General features: G+C 54.6%; 1 protein-coding gene across 7 annotated transcripts in view; it reads right to left on the minus strand.

Moving 5' to 3' along the window:
- Window positions 1-14,223: 14,223 nt before the first annotated feature.
- Window positions 14,224-22,866, minus strand: part of LOC144603986 (ankyrin repeat and fibronectin type-III domain-containing protein 1-like) — a 183,412-nt gene continuing 174,769 nt past the window's right edge. For 6 of the 7 annotated variants that reach the window (XM_078417931.1, XM_078417933.1, XM_078417932.1 and 3 more), the window contains 3 exons: window positions 21,798-22,014; window positions 20,128-20,777; window positions 14,224-18,466 (listed from right to left, as the gene is read on the minus strand). In XM_078417931.1, the coding sequence (XP_078274057.1) occupies window positions 18,179-18,466; window positions 20,128-20,777; window positions 21,798-22,014 (1,155 nt within the window). In that variant the 3' untranslated portion in view covers window positions 14,224-18,178. The remainder of the gene's footprint in view (window positions 18,467-20,127; window positions 20,778-21,797; window positions 22,015-22,866) is intronic. The other variant, XM_078417930.1, reaches the window with a different exon arrangement.

The raw sequence follows: 22,866 nt of genomic DNA on the forward strand, positions 1-22,866 counted from the left end.
GAGGGATATGGACCAAATACAGGCAGGTGGGACCTGTAGCTGGGACATGTTGGTTGGTGTGGGCAAGTTGGGCCGAACGGCTTGTTTCCACACTGTCTCAGTCTATGACTATATCCCACAGGCCCATCTCTGCCCATGAACCCCCTCCCTCGCCATCCGACCCCAACCTCGGCCCCACGGTTCACCTGTCCACAGCCTACGCACCAGTCCCACCGGCTCCTGACCCAACTCAACATTTCATGTCTACTGGGCCCAGACTCTTTGCCCAACCCTCTCCCCTCATTCTCCCAACTCCCCCCAATCCTTTCACCCTCCACCTGACCTCCACTCCTTTATCCTCCCACTCCCCCTCTCCTCCTCCCTCTGCCCCCCTAACCCCCCACCCAACCCTCCCTCCCCCCCAACCCTCCCTCCCCCCCCCCTCCCTCCCTCCCCCCTCACCCATCCCTCCGCTCCACCCCCTCCCCCCCCTCCCTCCCCCCTCACCCATCCCTCCGCTCCACCCCCCCCCCCCCCCCCCCCCACCTCTCACAGCGGAGAGCAGTTGCCTCTCTCAGCTCCAGGATGACTCAGTCTCTGGCGCGGGTGGCTCTGACAGCCCCTGGCCGCTGCTCACATACCTCACTGCCTGCAAGGCTGGCCCCGGGCCCGGCCGGACCTGGAAGCCGATGACACAATGTTTGAAACTTCAATTAGCTGGGAGTTCCTGAATGAATGATTCACACCCGCCGCTCAGCTGCTGCTCCGGGAGCCCGTGGGGAGAGGAGGACAGCATCTCTGCCCCAGCAGGAACTCTCCTCCAGCAGAACTCTCTCTCCCCCCCCCCCCCCACCCAGCAGAGCTCTGTCCCCCAGCAGAACCCACCACAGCAGAACTACCCCCGAGCAGGGCCTCTCCCCCAGCAGGGTATCTCCCCCAGCAGAACCCTCCCCCAGCAGAACCCCCCCCCCCCAGCAGAGCTCACTGTCCTCCAGCACAACCTTCCCAAGCAGAACCCTCCCCCAGCAGACCCCCCCCCCCAGCAGAGCTCACTGTCCTCCAGCACAACCTTCCCCAGCAGAACCCTCCCCCAAGCAGGGTCTCTCCCCCAGCAGGGTCTCTCCCCCAGCAGAACCCTCCCCCAGCAGAACTCCCCCCCCCCCAGCAGAGCTCACTGTCCTCCAGCACAACCTTCCCCAGCAGAACCCTCCCCCGAGCAGGGTCTCTCCCCCAGCAGGGTCTCTCCCCCAGCAGAACCCTCCCCCAGCAGAACTCCCCCCCCCCAGCAGAACTCACTGACCCCCAGCAGAACCCTCCCCCAGCAGAACCCTCCCCCAGCAGAGCTCACTGTCCCCCAGCAGACCCCTCCCCCCCCCCCCCAGCAGGGTCTCTGCACCAGGCCTGGGCAGATGTGCGAGGGGAGGCCCTCTGTCCGGGCAACAGGGGGTCTCTATCCCAGCATGGCAGGCAGGCAGGCGGGGTCTCCGCTGGCTCGGGGCGGGAGCACAGGCACTGACCAGAGCCCCCAAATCCCCTGCCCAACATACAGCGCTGGAACTGGCTCTTCAGTCCACAATGTCCATGCTGAACATGATGCCCAGCTGAACTAATCTCCTCTGCCTGCATGTGATCCATATCCCTCCATTCCCTGCATATCCATGTGCCTATCCAACAGTCGCTGAGAGAGGCAATACCCCCCATATCTGCCTCCACCACCACCCTGGCAGTGCGTTCCAGATCCCCACCACCATCTGTGTAAAAGACTCGTCCCCCGAACATCTTTAAACTTTGCCCCTCTTGCCTTAATACCATGCCCAGTACCATGCCTTAATACCATGCCCAGTACCATGCCTTAATACCATGCCCAGTACCATGCCTTAATACCATGCCCAGTACCATGCCTTAATACCATGCCCAGTACCATGCCTTAATACCATGCCCAGTACCATGCCTTAATACCATGCCCAGTACCATGCCCAGTACCATGCCTTAATACCATACCAGCCTGGCAACTCCACCCAGGGGAAAGGGTTCTGACGGTCACTATCTCTGCTTCTCATCATTTTATAGACATCTATCAGGTCTCACCTCAGCCTCTAATGTTCCAGAGAAAACAATGCAAGTTTGTCCAACCTCTCCTGATAGCTAATAACCTAATATCCAGGCATCATTCTGGTAAATCTCCGCAAACTCTGGGGTGACCAGAACCGCATACAATACTCCAAATGTTATAAAGCTGCATCATCACTTCCTGACTCTGATACTCAATGCCTCGACCAAGTATACCGAACACCTTGTTTACCACCCAATCTACCTGTGTTACCATTCAGGGAGTTGTGGACCATGACCCCAAGATCCCTCTGGACATCAATGTTGTTAAGGGTCATGCCATTAACTGGATATTTTCCTTACATTTGACCCACCCAAAGTGCTCCAGCTCACACTTGCTTGCAGTAAACCTCCTGCTGATGAACGAGGGGCCCGCTGGTACCAAGCTTGGGTTAGCTGCTGACCCCGTCCTGGTACTGAACCCATGGGTGTGTTTGCACTGAGCTAGAGACCCCCCTCACTGCCCCCCACTAACCCCCTCACTGCCCCCCACTACCCCCTCACTGCCCCCCACTACCCCCCTCACTGCCCCACACTACTCCCCTCACTGCCCCCCACTACCCACTCACTGCCCCCCACTACCCCCCTCACTGCCCCCCACTACCCCCTCACTGCCCCACACTACCCCCTCACTGCCCACCACTACCCCCCTCACTGCCCCCCACTACCCCCTCACTGCCCCCCACTACCCCCTCACTGCCCCCCACTACCCCCTCACTGCCCCCCACTACCCCCCTCACTGCCCCCCACTACCCCCTCACTGCCCCCCACTACCCCCCTCACTGCCCACCACTACCCCCCTCACTGCCCCCCACTACCCCCCCCACTACCCCCTCACTGCCCCCCACTACCCCCCTCACTGCCCCCCACTACCCCCTCACTGCCCCCCACTACCCCCTCACTGCCCCCCACTACCCCCTCACTGCCCCCCACTACCCCCTCACTGCCCCCCACTACCCCCCTCACTGCCCCTCACTGCCCCACACTACCCCCTCACTGCCCCCCACTACCCCCTCACTGCCCCCCACTACCCCCTCACTGCCCCACACTAACCCCTCACTGCCCCCCACTACCCCCCTCACTGCCCACCACTACCCCCCTCACTGCCCCCCACTACCCCCCCACTACCCCCTCACTGCCCCCCACTACCCCCTCACTGCCCCCACTACCCCCTCACTGCCCCACACTACCCCCCTCACTGCCCCCCACTACCCCCTCACTGCCCCCCACTACCCCCTCACTGCCCCCCACTACCCCCCTCACTGCCCACCACTACCCCCCTCACTGCCCCCCCACTACCCCCCCCACTACCCCCTCACTGCCCCCCACTACCCCCCTCACTGCCCCACACTACCCCCTCACTGCCCCCCACTACCCCCTCACTGCCCCCCACTACCCCCCTCACTGCCCACCACTACCCCCCTCACTGCCCCCCACTACCCCCCCCACTACCCCCTCACTGCCCCCCACTACCCCCTCACTGCCCCCACTACCCCCTCACTGCCCCCACTACCCCCTCACTGCCCCACACTACCCCCTCACTGCCCCCCACTACCCCCTCACTGCCCCCACTACCCCCTCACTGCCCCTCACTGCCCCACACTACCCCCTCACTGCCCCCCACTACCCCCTCACTGCCCCCCACTACCCCCTCACTGCCCCACACTACCCCCCTCACTGCCCCCCACTACCCCCCTCACTGCCCACCACTACCCCCCTCACTGCCCCCCACTACCCCCCACTACCCCCTCACTGCCCCCCACTACCCCCTCACTGCCCCCACTACCCCCTCACTGCCCCACACTACCCCCCTCACTGCCCCCCACTACCCCCTCACTGCCCCCCACTACCCCCTCACTGCCCACCACTACCCCCCTCACTGCCCCCCCACTACCCCCCCCACTACCCCCTCACTGCCCCCCACTACCCCCTCACTGCCCACCACTACCCCCCTCACTGCCCCCCACTACCCCCTCACTGCCCCCCACTACCCCCTCACTGCCCCCACTACCCCCTCACTGCCCCACACTACCCCCCTCACTGCCCCCCACTACCCCCTCACTGCCCCCACTACCCCCTCACTGCCCCCCACTACCCCCCTCACTGCCCACCACTACCCCCCTCACTGCCCCCCCACTACCCCCCCCACTACCCCCTCACTGCCCCCCACTACCCCCCTCACTGCCCCACACTACCCCCTCACTGCCCCCCACTACCCCCTCACTGCCCCCCACTACCCCCCTCACTGCCCACCACTACCCCCCTCACTGCCCCCCACTACCCCCCCCACTACCCCCTCACTGCCCCCCACTACCCCCTCACTGCCCCCACTACCCCCTCACTGCCCCCACTACCCCCTCACTGCCCCACACTACCCCCTCACTGCCCCCCACTACCCCCTCACTGCCCCCACTACCCCCTCACTGCCCCTCACTGCCCCACACTACCCCCTCACTGCCCCCCACTACCCCCTCACTGCCCCCCACTACCCCCTCACTGCCCCACACTACCCCCCTCACTGCCCCCCACTACCCCCCTCACTGCCCACCACTACCCCCCTCACTGCCCCCCACTACCCCCCACTACCCCCTCACTGCCCCCCACTACCCCCTCACTGCCCCCACTACCCCCTCACTGCCCCACACTACCCCCCTCACTGCCCCCCACTACCCCCTCACTGCCCCCCACTACCCCCTCACTGCCCACCACTACCCCCCTCACTGCCCCCCCACTACCCCCCCCACTACCCCCTCACTGCCCCCCACTACCCCCCTCACTGCCCCACACTACCCCCTCACTGCCCCCCACTACCCCCTCACTGCCCCCCACTACCCCCCTCACTGCCCACCACTACCCCCCTCACTGCCCCCCACTACCCCCCCCACTACCCCCTCACTGCCCCCCACTACCCCCTCACTGCCCCCACTACCCCCTCACTGCCCCCCACTACCCCCTCACTGCCCCCCACTACCCCCTCACTGCCCCCCACTACCCCCTCACTGCCCCCACTACCCCCTCACTGCCCCACACTACCCCCCTCACTGCCCCCCACTACCCCCTCACTGCCCCACACTACCCCCCTCACTGCCCCACACTACCCCCCTCACTGCCCCCACTACCCCCCTCACTGCCCCACACTACCCCCCTCACTGCCCCCCACTACCCCCCTCACTGCCCCACCGACAGCCTGGCTGTGGAACGGTGCAAGTGTGGGCATCGATGGGCAGGAGGTACGTTGGGTGTACAGGGTCAGACCAGAGACCATTAGGCAGGGTGGGGGGGGGGGGGGGGGAGCAGAGGAGAGATAAGGGGAGTGAGGGAGGGGACGGGGTGTGGGGACAGAGACAATAGACAATAGACAATAGGTGCAGGAGTAGGCCATTCGGCCCTTTGAGCCAGCACCACCATTCAATGTGATTATGGCTGATCGTTCTCAATCAGTACCCCGTTCCTGCCTTCTCCCCATACCCCCTGACTCCGCTATCCTTAAGAGCTCTATTTAGCTCTCTCTTGAATGCATTCAGAGAATTGGCCTCCACTGCCTTCTGAGGCAGAGAATTCCACAGATTTACAACTCTCTGACTGAAAAAGTTTTCCTCATCTCCGTTCTAAATGGCATACCCCTTATTCTTAAACTGTGGCCCCTGGTTCTGGACTCCCCCAACATTGGGAACATGTTTTCTGCCTCTAACGTGTCCAACCCCTTAATAATCTTATACGTTTCGATAAGATCCCTCTCATCCTTCTAAATCACAGTGTATACAAGCCTAGCCGCTCCAGTCTTTCAACATATGACAGTCCTGCCATTCTGGGAATTAACCTAGTAAACCTACGCTGCATGCCCTCAATAGCAAGAATATCCTTCCTCAAATTTGGAGACCAAAACTGCACACAGTACTCCAGGTGCGGTCTCACTAGGGTCCTATACAACTGCAGAAGGACATCTTTGCTCCTATACTCAACTCCTCTTGTTATGAAGCCCAACATTCCATTGGCTTTCTTCACTGCCTGCTGTACCTGCATGCTTCCTTTCAGTGACTGATGCACTAAGACACCCAAATCTCATTGTACGTCCCCTTTTCCTAACTTGACACTATTCAGATAATAATTTGCCTTCTTATTCTTCCCACCAAAGTGGATAACCTCACACTTATCTACATTAAACTGCATCTGCCATGCATCTGCCCACTCACACGACCTGTCCAAGTCACCCTGCAACCTCATAGCATCTTCCTCACAGTTCACACTGCCACCCAGCTTTGTATCATCTGCAAATTTGCTAATGTTACTTTTAATCCCTTCATCCAAGTCATTAATGTATATTGTAAATAGCTGCGGTCCCAGTACCGAGCCTTGCGGTACCCCATTAGTTACCGCCTGCCATTCTGAAAGGGACCCATTTATCCCCACTCTTTGCTTTCTGTCTGTCAACCAATTTTCTATGCATGTCAGTACCCTACCCCCAATACCATGTGCTCCAAATTTGCCCACCAATCTCCTATGTGGGACCTTGTCGAAGGCTTTCTGAAAGTCGAGGTACACCACATCCACCTGCTCTCCCCTGTCAATTTTCCTAGTTACATCCTCAAAAAAACTCCAATAGATTAGTCAAGCATGATTTCCCCTTCGTAAATCCATGCTGACTCGGAACGATCCTATTACTGCTATCCAAATGGTCCGCAGTTTCGTCTTTTATAATTGACTCCAGCATCTTCCCCACCACTGATGTCAGACCAACTGGTCTATAATTTCCTGTTTTCTCTCTCCCTCCTTTTTTAAAAAGTGGGATAACATTAGAGGGGGTGAGGGGAGAGATGAATGGAATGAGGGAACGAGGTGTGGGGACAGGGCGGGGGAAAGGAAGGGGAGGGCCGGGAGGGGAGTCTGGGGAAGGGGTGTGAGGGGATTGCAGGAGGGGAGGGCAGGGGTTTGAGGGGAGGGAAGGGGAGGAGAGAGGAGGGGGGTTTGGAGGGGGGGGGGAGGGTGCAGTGGAGGAGAGGTGTGGGGAGTGTGGGGGAGGTGGGGAGGGGAGTGCAGGTGGGAATGGGGAGGGGAAGAGGGGAGGGGGGGGAGGAATGAGCCCCCATCGTCAGCGGGAGAGGGGCTCAGACACCTTGTGGCCCCTCTCCAGGCTGGGCTGTGGGGAGGAAGCCTCGCTGGTAACTGACAGCCTCGTGTGCAGATACTGGCAACGCACTCACTCTGACCTCATGAGAATCGCAGAGAAGCTCTCAAACAAACCCCCCCCGTCTCCAAGTGATGCTGGGATCGGGTAACGCCGAGACTCTACACATTATCCGCTCATTAGACTCAGGTCGAGTCATGCCTGGCACAGAGAGTGTGTGCTGACTACAGAGGGGGGGGGGGGGGGAGTGGGATAGGGAGGGACGGTGGGGAACAAGGGGAGGGAGGAGGGAAGGGGATGGTGGGAGGGGAGGAGAGGGGAGAGGTGGGAAGGGGAAGAGGCAAGGGGAGGGGAGGGGAGGCGAGGAGAGAGGAAGGGATGGGAGGAGAGGGAAGGTGAGGGGAGAGGAGGGAGAGGAGGGAGATGAGTGGAGCGGAGGTGATGAAGCAGGTTTGATGCTCAGAGTCACTCAAGGTTCTGATTGAAGCCATTTCTTCATGTCCCTCAGCCTCTGACACCTTCCCCATCATCCACCATCTCCCCACCTCTCCCTCCTCCTGAACTTCCTGCTCCCCCAACTTTCTTTGTCAACCTCGCTCTGAGGCACGTTCTTCAGACAGCTCCTGCCTTCGATTGGCTGCAATTACACAGCTCAGGCCAGGCCCTTCGGCCCACAATGTCCATGTGGACCATGCCTACACGCGGTCTCTGCCCCTCACGTGTCCCCTGTCTGTTGCTCTCCAACCTCCCTCCACCACCACCGTTGGCAGCGCGTTCCAGGCACCCACACCCTGGGACCCGCTTGGTTGGGCATCTTGGTGGGCATGGATGAGCTGGGCCGTGCTGTAACTCCACGACACTAGATGCTGACATATACCCTTCACTCTGCATCACTTGGTTATTCTGCTTCGTTTTGTTTAGTTTTACTCTAGTTTTATTTTGCACCACTCGGTTGTGGCACTTCAGATCTGCACCATTCTGCTGCTTTACACGGGTTGTTGTATTTATTGTAGTGTTTATCATTACTGTACGTATGCTGTTTACTCTGTGAGCTTCGTGTGAACAAGAAGCTTGCGGCACCCTGGTGTCAATGACAATAAACTGATCCGAATATGAAATTAAAATCTAGCTTTCCAAAATAAATAATGCCATTGGTCAGAGAGCAAAGAAACAGTTTTGGGATATCCCAGTAAATCCCGATTAAAAATATTACATATCCCTGAAGCCCACTGCAAACACAGAACTTGGAGAACACGTATTTCCGAGACCCCGCGGTTTACAGTTCACTGTGCCTATGCACCCACACCCAACCTCCCCATCACTACAGCTCATCCTTACACCACGCCTGTCCTTACAACACGATGTTAGCATTCATAGCAAGAGGATTTGAGTATAGGAGCAGGGAGGTTCTGCTGCAGTTGTACAGGGCCTTGGTGAGACCGCATCTGGAGTATTGTGTACAGTTTAGGTCTCCTAATCTGAGGAAAGACATTCTAGCCAGAGAAGGTTCACCAGATTGATCCCTGGGATGGCAGGACTTTCATATGAAGAAAGACTGGATAGACTAGGCTTGTACTCGCTGGAATTTAGAAGACTGACGGGGGATCTTATAGAAACATATAAAATTCTTAAGGGGTTGGAGAGGCTAGATGCGGGAAGATTGTTCCCGATGTTGGGGAAGTCCAGAACTAGGGGTCACAGCTTAAGGATAAGGGGGAAGTCTTTTAGGACCGAGATGAGAAAACATTTCTTCACACAGAGAGTGGTGAGTCTGTGGAATTCTCTGCCACAGAAGGTAGTTGAGGCCAGTTCATTCGCTATATTTAAGAGGGAGTTAGATGTGGCCCTTGTGGCTAAAGGGATCAGGGGGTATGGAGAGAAGGCAGGTACAGGTTACTGAGCTGGATGATCAGCCATGATCATATTGAATGGCGGTGCAGGCTCGAAGGGCCGAATGGCCTACTCCTGCACCTATTTTCTATGTTTCTATGCCTGTCCTTACAACACCACGCCTGCCCTTACAACATATCGCCTGTTCTTACAACAGGCCGTCTGTTCTTACCACAGATTACCTGTCCTTGCTACAGAATGCCTGTCCTTCCTACTAGATGCCTGTCTTTACAACAGTACGCCAGTCCTTACTACAGGTTGCCAGTCCTTACAATAGATCACCTGTCCTAACAAAGACCAGCCTCTTTTCACCAACCTGGATATTTAGCCGCTACCCAAGTGAGGTGGATGAGATTAAGGGTGTTTGGTATGAGGACAGTGAACTCTCATGGTGCTGTGACATGGATTATCTCAGGTGATGAGAATAACTAAAAGGGGCAATTGCCTTGCCTCACAGGGGGTCCCCAGTCTGCATCCAACCCATTCCAGACTGCCTGGGAGTGTGTGATAGGACGGTGGAGAGGGAGCTTCACTCTGTGTCTGACCCCAGGAGTGTGTGATGGGACGGTGTAGAGGGATCTTCACTCTGTGACACACGCTGGGGGCATGTATTGACACACGCTGGAGGCGTGTTGTGACACACGCTGGAGGCGTACTGTGACACACGCTGGGGGCATGTATTGACACACGCTGGAGGCGTGTTGTGACACACGCTGGAGGTGTGTTGTGACACATGCTGGGGGCGTGTGTGCCTGTCCTGGGCGTGTTGTGACAATTACTGAGGAACACACAACCGTCAAACATCAACCCCAGATCAAACACAGACTTGCTCTGGGCAGGTTCATCGCTGGCGACTCCTCACCACCTCTACACGTATGTGTGGGCCTTGCCGTGTGCAGTCATAGACATGTACTATGGAGCCGCGGCAGCCTGCGTTCATGCCTTGTATCTGTATTCAGTCGCTGGCAGCTGGATCCTGTTATTCTGCGCTCTGTGACCAGTCCAGCTGTTTTATAAACAAGTTATACATGAAGGTGATTAAATGGTGCCCGTGGACAGCGTGAATTAACAAAGACTTTCAGTCTGATCATTCTTTAGCACCTGACTATTTTGTAAACAATTTATTTGGTGGAAATTAGCAGCGCTGGTTACTGTCAAATGGAGTGTCTCAGCCTCTGTTACCTGCTGCCCTGTGATCAGCTGCAAGTTCCAGTGATCCGCACAGATTCACTGAGCTATGTTCATACATTATAGGAGCAGAATTAGGCTGTTCGGCCAATCATGGCTGATTTATCTTTCCCTCTCAACTCCATTCTCCTGCCTTCTCCCCGTAACCCCTGATACCCTTACTAATCAAGAATCTATCAATCTCTGCCCAAAAAAAATCTATTGATTTGGCCTCCAAAGCCGTCTGTGGCAATGAATTCCACAGATTCACCACCCTTTCACTAAAGAAATTCCTCCTCATCTCCTTTCTAAAGGTACATCCTTTTATTCTGAGGCTGTGGCCTCTGGTCCTAGACTCTCCCACTAATGGAAACATCCTCTCCACATCTACTCTATCCAAGCCTTTCACTATTTTGTAAGTTCCAATGAGGTCCTCTCTCATCCTTCTAAACTCCAGCGAGTTCAGGCCCAGTGCCGTAAAACGCTCATCATATGTTAACCCTATCATCATATGTTAACCCTATCATTCCTGGGATCATTCTCGTAAACCTCCTCTGGACTCTCTCCAATGCCAGCATATCATTCTTCAGAAATGGTGCTCAGAACTGCTCAGAATACTCCAAATGCCTTACAAAGACTCAGCTTTACAACCCCTGTTTCTGTATTCTAGTCCTCTTGAAAGAAATACTAGCATTGGATTTGCCTTCCTTTCTACCAATTCGACTTGCAAATTAACTTTTTGGGAATCCTGCACCAACATTCCCAAGTCCCTTTGCACCTCCGATTTCTGAATTCGCTCCCCATTTAGAAAATAGTCTACGCTTTTATTCCTACTACCAAAATACATGACTCCACACTTTCTACACTGTATTCCATCTGCTAGTCCTTCGCCCACTTTCACTGGCTCCTGGTTACACGTGTTTGACCATCTTCAGCCCAGCACCAGCTTCAGTCGGCCACCACTCACTCACGATCACTCATCCATGGTTCCAATCCTGCAGAAGGTTCGAAAGACTAGTGCCTGTGCTCTCGTTTCTGGGCATCGAGCACACACGCTCCCTTGCACCCTGCACCACTCTCCTGCTTGTCCGTCTACCCGTTAACATCAATATTTGCCCCTCCCTCCCCTCCTGTCCCACCACTGTTCTGTGTCCAGTCCCATCCTCACAAGTTCACACCCTCCCAGTAGTACCGGCAAATCTTCCCACCAGGATATGTTCCCCTCCAGTTCAAGTGCAGGTCACCTCTGCCCCGAAGAGGTCCCAGAATGCTGGTAATGTTCAGTAGGTCAGTCAGCACCTGTGGAGATTGAGGAGTGTGCAACGGAAACAGGAGCCCCCACGCAACACAAGCTTTTCACTGTACCTCGGTACACGTGACTATAAACTAAACTCAAAGCCCATGCCTCCCTCTGGCACGGTGGCAGCATGGGGCTGCATTGCTGCCCGTACCCCGTAGGCAGCCTGCTGCACTTGTGCAGAGTTCTGACGGCCACAGTAATTAGCAGCAGCTGCAACCTCCCCTAGAGGGAGTCAGAGGAGCAGACACAGCCCAGGTGAGCTGTGTCCCTGAACCTCTGCCCAGCTCCCAGCCCAGCCCACGCCACCCTCCGCGGCCAGACAAATGCAGTCACCTGCCTCCTGCAGTAAACCCACAGCAGTCCGGTTAACACATGACAGGATATCCTTGTGGGACAAGGAACTGCAGATGCTGATTTACAAAATGAGGCACAAAATGCAGGAGTAACTCTATGGGTCATGCAGCATCTCTGGAGAACTAAGATAGGCGACCTTTTGGTTTGGGACCCTTCTTCAAACTTGACACAAGGAACTGTAGATGCTAGTTTAACTGTAGATGCTGTTTTAAGTGCTGGAGTAACTCAGCGGGTCAGGCAGCATCTCTGGAGAGCATGGACAGGTGACGTTTCAGGTCGGGACCCTTCTTAAGACTGGGCATTCCCCTCAAATTCCTTTCTTTTTCATTCTTGTTTGAACTTCGAGCTTCCCTCATCAGTGAGGGTTTGCTGTCAATGACAAGAAGACTGTGTCGGTGAGCAGAGGTACAAGTGCTCTCAGTTTGAGACACCTTCACGTAGTTCCCCGGAGCTTTCACCACCTCTGCTCAGAGTTATGGTGTGGCTGCTAACAGGATGTGGAGTTGTCCACTACGTCCAATCCCCATCCTGGTCTTGTTGAGGCAACAAGGCCTTGAGCTGTTCCCTGCAGCTGAAGCACAAACCCAGATGTCTGGCCATCAATCTCCCTCCTCTCCTGACATCACTGGGGGTTCGTCAACGCTTTGTGGGAATTCCTTGTTTATTCAGGATAAGGAGATACTTTGTCTCCTAATCTTCACGCAGCCACACATTGTCTAATGAAGATGAACACATTTTTGGTTTACTGCATGTTATCCAGGCTTGCAGAAAGAATAGTCCACAACACAGCCACTGGTCTGATTGTGGAGGGAACTTCACTCTGTGTCTGAGCCTGGGAGTGTGTGATGGGACAGTGTAGAGGGAGCTTCACTCTGTGCTCAGCCTGGGAGTGTGTGATGGGACAGTGTAGAGGGAGCGTCACTGTGCTCAGCCTGGGAGTGTGTGATGGGACAGTGTAGAGGGAGCTTCACTCTGTGCTCAGCCTGGGAGTGTGTGATGGGACAGTGTAGAGGGAGCTTCATTCTTTGACATTTCGCTGAGCGTGGTTTCACAGGATAATAGGACTCCTGCTGTAACACTCAGCTGCCTCTGTCAGAAGAAACAACATTGAGAGAAATAGAGAATCACCTTGTCTCACAAAAATAATTTTTAATCAGCTGGAAGATGTGTAGCTTCATTGTCACCACACGCAGCACAGTATTCCACACACAGCACAGTATTCCACACACAGCACAGTATTCCACACACAGCACAGTATTCCACATACAGCTCAGTATTCCACACACAGCTCAGTATTCCACACAGTATTCCACACACAGCTCAGTATTCCACACACAGCACAGTATCAGTCACTGAAAGGAAGCATGCAGGTACAGCAGGCAGTGAAGAAAGCCAATGGAATCTTGGCCATCATAATAAGAGAAGTTGAGTAGAGGAGCAAAGAGGTCCTTCTGCAGTTATACAGGGCCCTAGTGAGACCGCACCTGGAGTACTGTGTGCAGTTTTGGACTCCAAATTTGTGGAAGGATTCTGCTATTGAGGGCGTGCAGCATAGGTTTACTAGGTTAATTCCCGGAATGGCGGGACTGTCATATGTTGAAAGACTGGAGCGACTAGGCTTGTACACACTGTAATTTAGAAGGATGAGAGGGGATCTTATCGAAACATATAAGATTATTAAGGGGTTGGACACGTTAGAGGCAGGAAACATGTTCCCAATGTTGGGGGAGTCCAGAACCAGGGGCCACAGTTTAAGAATAAGGGGTAGGCCATTTAGAACGTAGATGAGGAAAAGCTTTTTCAGTCAGAGAGTTGTAAATCTGTGGAATTCTCTGCCTCCGAAGGCAGTGGAGGCCAATTCTCTGAATGCATTCAGGAGAGAGCTAGACAATAGACAATAGGTGCAGGAGTAGGCCATTCAGCCCTTCGAGCTAGCACCACCATTCAATGTGATCATGGCTGATCATTCTCAATCAGTACCCCGTTCCTGCCTTCTCCCCATACCCCCTGACTCCGCTATCCTTAAGAGCTCCATCCATCCATCCATCCATCCATCCATCCATCCATCCATCCATCCATCCATCCATCCATCCATCCATCCATCCATCCATCCATCCATCCATCTATCTATCTATCTATCTATCTATCTATCTATCTATCTATCTATCTATCTATCTATCTATCTATCTATCTCTTAAGAGCTAGATACAGCTCTTAAGGATAGCAGAGTCAGGGGGTATGGGGAGAAGGCAGGAACGGGGTACTGATTGAGAATGATCAGCCATGATCACATTGAATGGTGGTGCTGGCTCGAAGGGCCGAATGGCCTCCTCCTGCACCTATTGTCTATTGTCTATTGTCACAGCTCAGTATCCACACACAGCTCAGTATCCACACACAGCTCAGTATCCACACAGTATTCCACACACAGCTCAGTATCCACACACAGCTCAGTATTCCACACACAGCTCAGTATCCACACACCGCTCAGTATTCCACACAGTATTCACACACAGCTCAGTATCCACACAGTATTCCACACACAGCTCAGTATCCACACACAGCTCAGTATTCCACAGTATCCACACACAGCTCAGTATCCACACAGTATTACACACACAGCCTCAGTATTCCACACAGTATCCACACACAGCTCAGTATTCCACACAGTATTCCACACACAGCTCAGTATCCACACAGTATTCCATACACAGCTCAGTATTCCACACACAGCTCAGTATTCCACACAGCTCAGTATCCACACACAGCTCAGTATTCCACACAGTATTCCACACACAGCTCAGTATTCCACACAGCTCAGTATCCACACACAGCTCAGTATCCACACACAGCTCAGTATTCCACACAGTATTCCACACACAGCTCTCAGTATTCACCACACAGCACAGTATTCCACACACAGCTCAGTATCCACACACAGCTCAGTATTCACCACACAGCACAGTATCCACACACAGCTCAGTATTCCACACAGTATTCCACACACAGCTCAGTATTCACCACAGCACAGTATCCACACACAGCTCAGTATTCCACACAGTATTCCACACACAGCTCAGTATTCATCACAGCACAGTATTCCACACACAGCTCAGTATCCACACAGCTCAGTATTCCACACACAGCTCAGTATTCACCACACAGCACAATATCCACACACAGCACAGTATTCCACACACAGCACACAATATTGGATTCAGAAATGAATTCACTTGATTACATCAAACCAACTATCAATGATATCAGCTTTAAATCTGAACTGTAGAGAGGAAGTCACAGCCTGAACTTTGCTTCTCATCGCGCACGGCCCCGGTTGAGGTAAAACCACACTTTCTGTCTGGTAAGAACTGGCAACTTTCTCAACTTTATTTATAACATAAAACCTCCCAAGGATGGTGCACCTCACTGGTGCTCTCCCTCATGAGCAGTGTTGCCTTTTCCCCAGAGAGATTGCCTCATTTTGAACCTTCTAACCCTCAGCTGTACTTTGCTGCTTTGTGCTGGTCCACACTGGGCCCTTGCCCCAAACGTGCACCCGCCTGCCTCAACCACCGTTCACATGGTCAGTGGAACGTACAGGCAAGGCAGAAGCCAATGCTTTGTCCTTTTTACTCAGGCTGCTGGCTCTGCCCAGGGTGAGGCAGGCACCGTCACAGTGTACGCTGCATCCCAACATTCTTCACGAGGTGAGTTTGCCCCTTTGGTTCCAAAGAGAATCCTCTCACAATACAAAACATCACATGCAAGAGACAGAGCAAGAGCATGTGCAACAGTGTTAGGACCAGCACCCGGACTCATGCATCCCTATCCCGAGAGTGTGTGATGGGACAGTACAGAGGGAGCTTCACTCTGTGTTTGACCCTAGGACTCTGTGCCCAGACTATGCGCTGGGAGTGTGTGATGGGACTGTAGAGGAAGCTTCTTGCTGTGTCTATCCAGTGCTGTCCCTGCCCTGGGAGAGTTTGAATTTGATGCAAGTTATATGAAGGGATCGAAAACTTTGAGCCAGTGGAATGTTGCGTATGGTGTCACACAATCTGTGCCAGGTTTCCCCAGATTAAGGAGACACATTGGATGCAATGAATGCACTACAACTGAAGAAACACAAGTCAATCATTGCTTCACGTGGAAGGACAGGTGGTGCATCTCCTACAGCGGGTGCCCTGGAATGCAGAAGGCTGTTGATGGATATGGGAGAGTGGTCTGTAGTATCTTGGAAGGAATATTTCTCTGGAATGATGAAACGGGAGGAGAGCGGAAGATATCACATGACGTCTGAAATTGATCACGACCTTTCTGACTGTAGGATGTCGGGTGGGTCAGAGGAGCAAACATCATTTGGAATGATGTCATCATTTGGAATGGAAAGCATTTGTTTTGGTGCCCAAGTCCCCAACTCCCTGAAAATAGCAACGCAAATAGTGGTAAAGAAGGCATATGGTAAATGCTTGCTTTCATAGGCTGGGTATGAGATCAGGAGTATCAGAGTGTGGAAATCATGATGCAGTTTTATAGGACTTTGGTTGGGCTGCATTTGGAATTTTGTGTGCAGGTCACCCCATTACAAGCAGGATGTGGAGGTTTTGGGAAGGGTGAAGAGGAGGTTTAGCAGAATGCTGTCTGGATTAGAGGGTGCTAACTTCAGGGAGAGGTTGGACAGACTTGCATTGTTTTCTTTGGAAGGTTTCTCTGGAGGTTGCAGGGAGACCTGATAGAGGATTATAAAATTATGAAATGCATAGATAGGGTGGACACTCAGAACCACTATCCCAGGATGGAAAAATCAAATAAAGAGGGCTTTAAGCTAAGAGGGACAACATTTAAAGGAGATGTGGGTGGCAAGTTTTTTAACACATAGGGTGGTGGTTGCCTGGAACCCGCTGCCAGGGGTGATGGTGGAGGCCGATACAATAGTGGCATTTAAGAGGCCTTTGTATAGACACATGGATATGCAAGGAATTGAGGGATATGGATCATGTACAGGCAGATAAGAGTTGGTCTTGGCATCATGTTCGACACAGATATTGTGGGCCGAAGGGCCTGTTCTTGTGCTGTACGGTTCTGTGACTAGACCCATCACAGGAGGATTTGAGTGTGGCTCTGATGGAGCTCAGGGCTGAGGCGAGAGATATCGGGAAACTCCTGTCTTTGTTCAGACTGTGGTGCCCCTGACGATCACACACTGAATGAGGAGAGAAGTACTGTGTTAACCCCAGAGCTCACTTTGCTCTGGGTTGCTCCTTCATTCTCCTTAGCTCACCTCCTGAGGGATATGTAATGAGCTACAGGAAGTTAGAGCAGATGGACGACAGACAGTCAATCCGTAAGGAGAGAACATCAGTCACGAGAGCCCCATTCCTCCACAGATAAATGAGCAAGAGAGTCCTCTCTCTGCCTCCTCCCCAACCCTGCTGCTCACAAGACTGATGCACCAGAACCTGCTGCTCCTACCTCCCTTCACGGTTCAATGAGTAGCAAACATGGTGCCTGCTCCCGGGGCCACACACACACTAATACCCCAGCCGAGATCTGCACCAGTGCAGCTGTAGACTGCTGGAGATGAGATGTTCTCCATCGCCTCCTCTTCTCATGGATGCCTAAGGCCATGAGGAGAGAGAGGAAGCTGCAGGAGATGCACGTTACTGCAAGGACATGATCCCAGTGAGGGCCAGTGTAGACAAGTGTGAGCAACCAGTATTGTGTACAAACGCCACCACTCCCCAACATGAACAAAGAAACTGCCTCCTTCATATAAAACATAAATAGTACAGGTTGCCACTCTGGGCATTCAATGTCCATTCAAAGAGATGATCATGCTTTCAGCTTTTGGGGTTGGGTCATGAGTTGCGTGGGCTCAGTCCATACACACCCATGTTGGGAATGTTCCACTCAGTGGATTCTTCACTCCTGCTTTGAAAAGGTCCAAGGTGTTGAGTAAAGTTTGAGGAGATACAGACCAACTCTGACAGGCCGAGCACTCTCTCCCTCCTTCCAGCTTCACCACAGAAACTCCCGGCACAAACACCAGAAACAATCCCTGGCGCTCTCTTCACGTTGCAAGTTAGCACAGTCTCGCTCTTTGGTAAGATCAGGGGGTTTGTTGCAGACGGGCCCTTAGCGTGCGTGATCCGTGCATGATCCGTGCGTGGTCCGTGCTGATGGGGCTTTGGTTAGACAATGCGGCCAGTGTGGGAGCAGAGTGGGGACGAGAGTCATGACGTGGCTCCCTCCCCTCACACAGTGGTTGCCTTCCCCTGCTGAGCGAGCAGTGGGGAACAGTCCCTGATGCGGACACACAAACGTCCCTTGGTCCAGGTGTTGTGCAGGGCCAGGGGCACAAAGTCATCCCGCAGCCACTGGTCACAGTTGTCCAGGGACAGGACCAGGCCAAAGTCTTGCACCTGGTCCTCTGGGTACAGCCGGGCCTCTGTCCTGCCACTCATTCTCCTCACGGCCTCGTTGGTTTTCCTGATCACCGATGTAACGATCTCTCGTGCACATGTGCTGTCGCTCACACACAGCTGGAAGAGCAGACACACGCCGGTTACTCACGGGAGGGGCGGACGATGGACCGAGGGAGCCTCCGCTAGTTCAGGAAGGTCAGCACCGCACACAAAGCCCAGGCATCCAAGCCCACCCCTCAACCCACAAACACTGGGCCGGCTCAGACTCAGAGTGGCAAAGGTGACAGGTGAAAGGTCGGGACCGTGCAGAGGTACAGAGGTCAGGACCCTGGACACTGCGACCATGAGGTTAAAGTCCCAGAACGGAGAGTCCACAGGAGCTCAGTGCCAGCAATGAGGCAGGGTGTGTGGGTGCTGGGGCAGGAGGTGAGGCTGGCACAGGTGGGTGAGGCAGGGTGTGTGGGTGCTGGGGCAGGAGGTGAGGCTGGCACAGGTGGGTGAGGCAGGGTGTGTGGGAGCTGGGGCAGGAGGTGAGGCTGGCACAGGTGGGTGAGGCAGGGTGTGTGGGCGCTGGGACTAAGGGGATGAGGCAGGGATGGGGGGTTGAGGCAGGGACAGGGACAGGTGGGTGAGGCAGGGCGTGTGGATGCTGGGGCTGTGAGTGGATGAGGCAGGGACTGAGGGCGTGAGGCAGGGACTGGGGGGGGTGAGGCAGGGACTGAGGGGGCGTGAGGCAGGGACTGGGGGGGGTGAGGCAGGGACTGAGGGCGTGAGGCAGGGACTGGGGGGGGGTGAGGCAGGGACTGAGGGGGCGAGGCAGGGTGTGGGATGGATTGAGGAAGGAGAGAGATTGAAGGTGTACAATGGAGGAGATGGACTGAGGGTGGGGCCGCTCCAGCCACTGACCACTCCCTGTATCCGGAACCGACGGACTTACCGACACACATCCCTGGACACACTCACCTGGACACTCACCTGGACATTCACCTGGACACTCATCTGCACACACTCACATGGACACAGTCTGGACACTCACAATGACACACTCACATGGACACACTCACCTGGACAGTCAAATGCACATTTACCTGCATGCTCACGTGGCCACACTCACCTGCAAACTCACCTGGAAACACTCACTAACCTGAACACAATCACCTGGACACACTAATCCACACACTCACCTGCACACACTAACCTGCACACTCACATTAACACACATTCAACTGCACACTCACGTGAACAAATGCACCTGATCACACACTTGGACAAACTCACCTGCACACTCATGTGGACACACTCACGTGGACACACTCACCTGCACACTCATGTGGACACACTCACCTGCACACTCATGTGGACACACTCACCTGGACCCACTCACCTGCACACTCATGTGGACACACTCACCTGCTCTCATGTGAACACACTCACCTGGACACACTCACCTGCACACTCACGTGGACACACTCACCTGGACCCACTCATCTGCACACTCATGTGGATACACTCACCTGCACACTCATGTGAACACACTCACCTGCACACTCATGTGAACACACTCACCTGGACACACTCACCTGCACACTTACGTGGACACACTCACCTGCACACTCATGTGGACACACTCACCTGGACACACTCACCTGCACACTTACGTGGACACACTCACCTGCACACTCATGTGGACACACTCACCTGGACACACTCACCTGCACACTCACCTGGACACACTCACCTGCACACTCACATGGACACACTCACCTGGACACACTCACCTGCACACTCATCTCCTTGGACAGCCCCGTCTGGTACTGGGGGTAAACGCTCAACCTGACTGAGTCCAGGCCTTGCTCCCATGCCCCCTTCTCCAGTGGCCGGTCCGTCTGCCCGCTGGGGTCGGGTGTTGGGGCCGGGCAGCCGGGCGGAGGCAAGGTGCCCAGGCTGTGAGTCGTGTCCGGACAATGCCTGCCCGCTCCCGGGGCACTTGTCGACTGTTCTGCTGGGCACTCATGCAGTGATTCGGGGTGAGAGCAGCACTGTCTCTGGATGTGGAAGGGTTGGGGTGGGATGTCGAGGCCACTGGTGCGGACACAGTAGGCCTGCCTCTTCTCTGTGATGTGCAGTAGCTCCAGCTGTCTGCTGGGGAGAACAAAGTCACTGTCGTAGAGCGGCTGGGGGACAGGCTGGTGCCCACTGCCCTGGCACTGCCACTGCGGCCCGTGGGCACCGAGAACATCAGGAGGACCGTCCTGCAGCTTGTGGCCGGGTCTCTGGCTGCCGGTACCAGTGGAGGAGGGGATGAGGTCCAACTCCTTGGGGCTCTGAGCTCTGGAATCACGAGCACCCGCAGTGGAAACAAGTACCTCTGACCAATCTTCATCATCGGCCGCAGGTGAACCTGGAACAGAGGCAGATCCCTTCAACACTGCCGCGGGGAACAGGATGGGAGGGGGGGGGGTGTTTAGTTTAATTTCTCATTCCGTTTATTATTATCATGTGTACCGATGTAAAGTGAAAAGCTTTCTTGTTGTGCGCTATCCAGTCAAAGAAACGACTTATACACGATTGCAATTCAGTTGTCCTCAGAGTACAGGTACAGAATAAAGGGTATGGTTTTTAGTGTAAGATAAAGTCCGATTAAAGATAGTTCAAAGGTCTCCGATAGGGTAGATGGGAGGTCAGGACCGCACTGCGCTGGTGACGGGGCGGTTGAATTGCTGGCAGAGTCGGCAGGCATGGATGTTGTCCTGTCAACAAATGACACTGGAGTACACGGAACGGAGAAAGCTCTCTGTGCTCACCATTCTGATCAAGTCAACTGCTGACTTTACAATTTGGAGAAACCTTGGTCATTCTACAATGGCATAGATTTAGTTTAGTTTAAGGTAGACACAAAATGCTGGAGTAACTCAGTGGGACAGGCAGCATCTCTGGAGAGAAGGAATGGGTGACATTTCGGGTTGAGACCCTTCTTCAGACTTTAGTTTAGTTTAGTTTAGTTTAGAGATACAGCATGGAGACAGGTTCTTCGGCCCACCGTGTCTGCACCAACCAACATCACCCCGTACACTAGTTCTTTCCCATACACTAGGGACAATTTACAGTAGCCAATTAACCTACAAACCTGCACGTCTTTGGAGCGTGGGAGGAAACCGAGCCCCCGGAGAAAACCCACTGTCACAGGGAGAACGTACAAACTCCGTACTGACAGCACCTGTAGTCATAATCAAACCTGTACCACTGGCGCTGTGAAGCAGCAGCTCTACCCGCTGCATCACTGGGCCGCCCTCAGTGCAACAATTCCCTTCAGACCAGGGGTCAGGGCAGGTCGGGGCAAATCCTACGGCAGCAAGTAAACACTGCTGCTGTCCGCAGTGCTGATACGTAACGAAGGACAGACCCAGGGTGCGTGGTGCCCAGTGTCCGGGCTTGTGTCACATCTTACCTGCCTGTGGACTGAGATGTTGGTGCCTGGTCTCTGGCGAGGCTCTTGGTGAGGGCAGGTAACCGGGGCTGGCCGGAGATCGCAGTTCCTCCTTCCCTCCGTCGCAGCTGAAATGCAGTAGCCGTGGCAGCGGGACTCCCCCAGGGGGCTGCTTGTACCTGGCGTACTGCAGCACATCCATGATCCACCGCACCTCTCGCCAAACCTCCTCCATTCTCTGAAACATTGGAGAGAGACCATCGGGTAAGGAGGCGTTCCCTGAACAGAGATCGTCCCGTAACCCCCCCGGGTACGACCCCAATCCCCAGCGGCCTGGAATCAGATCACACACCCAAGCAGCGCACAGCTGGGAGTGAGAGCCCAGGCGGGGCCGCTGGTGCTGGCATGGGGGTACTCTGAACCCAGGCCCCAGAGCACATGTGAACCAGTCTGTGATCAGGTAACCAGGCCTGAGATGTACCTAGTGTGGCCCACATATATGACCCACCACAGGGCATGGATGTTACACTGGGCATGGGACCCTACACTGGACACGGATGTTACACTGGGCACCGACCCTACACTGGACACGGATGTTACACTGGGCACCGACCCTACACTGGACACGGATGTTACACTGGGCACCGACCCTACACTGGACATAGATGTGACAGTGGGCACAGGACCCTACACTGGACATAGATGTTACACTGGGCATGGGACCCTACACTGGACACGGATGTTACACTGGGCACCGACCCTACACTGGACATGGATGTTACACTGGGCACCTACCCTACACTGGACACGGATGTTACACTGGGCACCTACCCTACACTGGACACAGATGTTACAGTGGACACGGGACCCTACACTGGACATGGATGTTACAGTGGACACGGGACCCTACACTGGACATGGATGTTACAGTGGACACGGGACCAATGCTGGACACGGGACCTACGCTGGACACGGGTCCTAGCAGCACACGCGGGTTTATTTGCTGGAACAGACGAGCTTTGGAATGGCGGCCAGCTGCCAATTCTGGAGGGATGATGGGCAGGCTGTGGCCACCGAGACAGCCCAAGCT

This window comes from Rhinoraja longicauda, chromosome 21 (assembly GCF_053455715.1).
Source record: "Rhinoraja longicauda isolate Sanriku21f chromosome 21, sRhiLon1.1, whole genome shotgun sequence".
Lineage (NCBI taxonomy): Eukaryota > Metazoa > Chordata > Chondrichthyes > Rajiformes > Arhynchobatidae > Rhinoraja > Rhinoraja longicauda.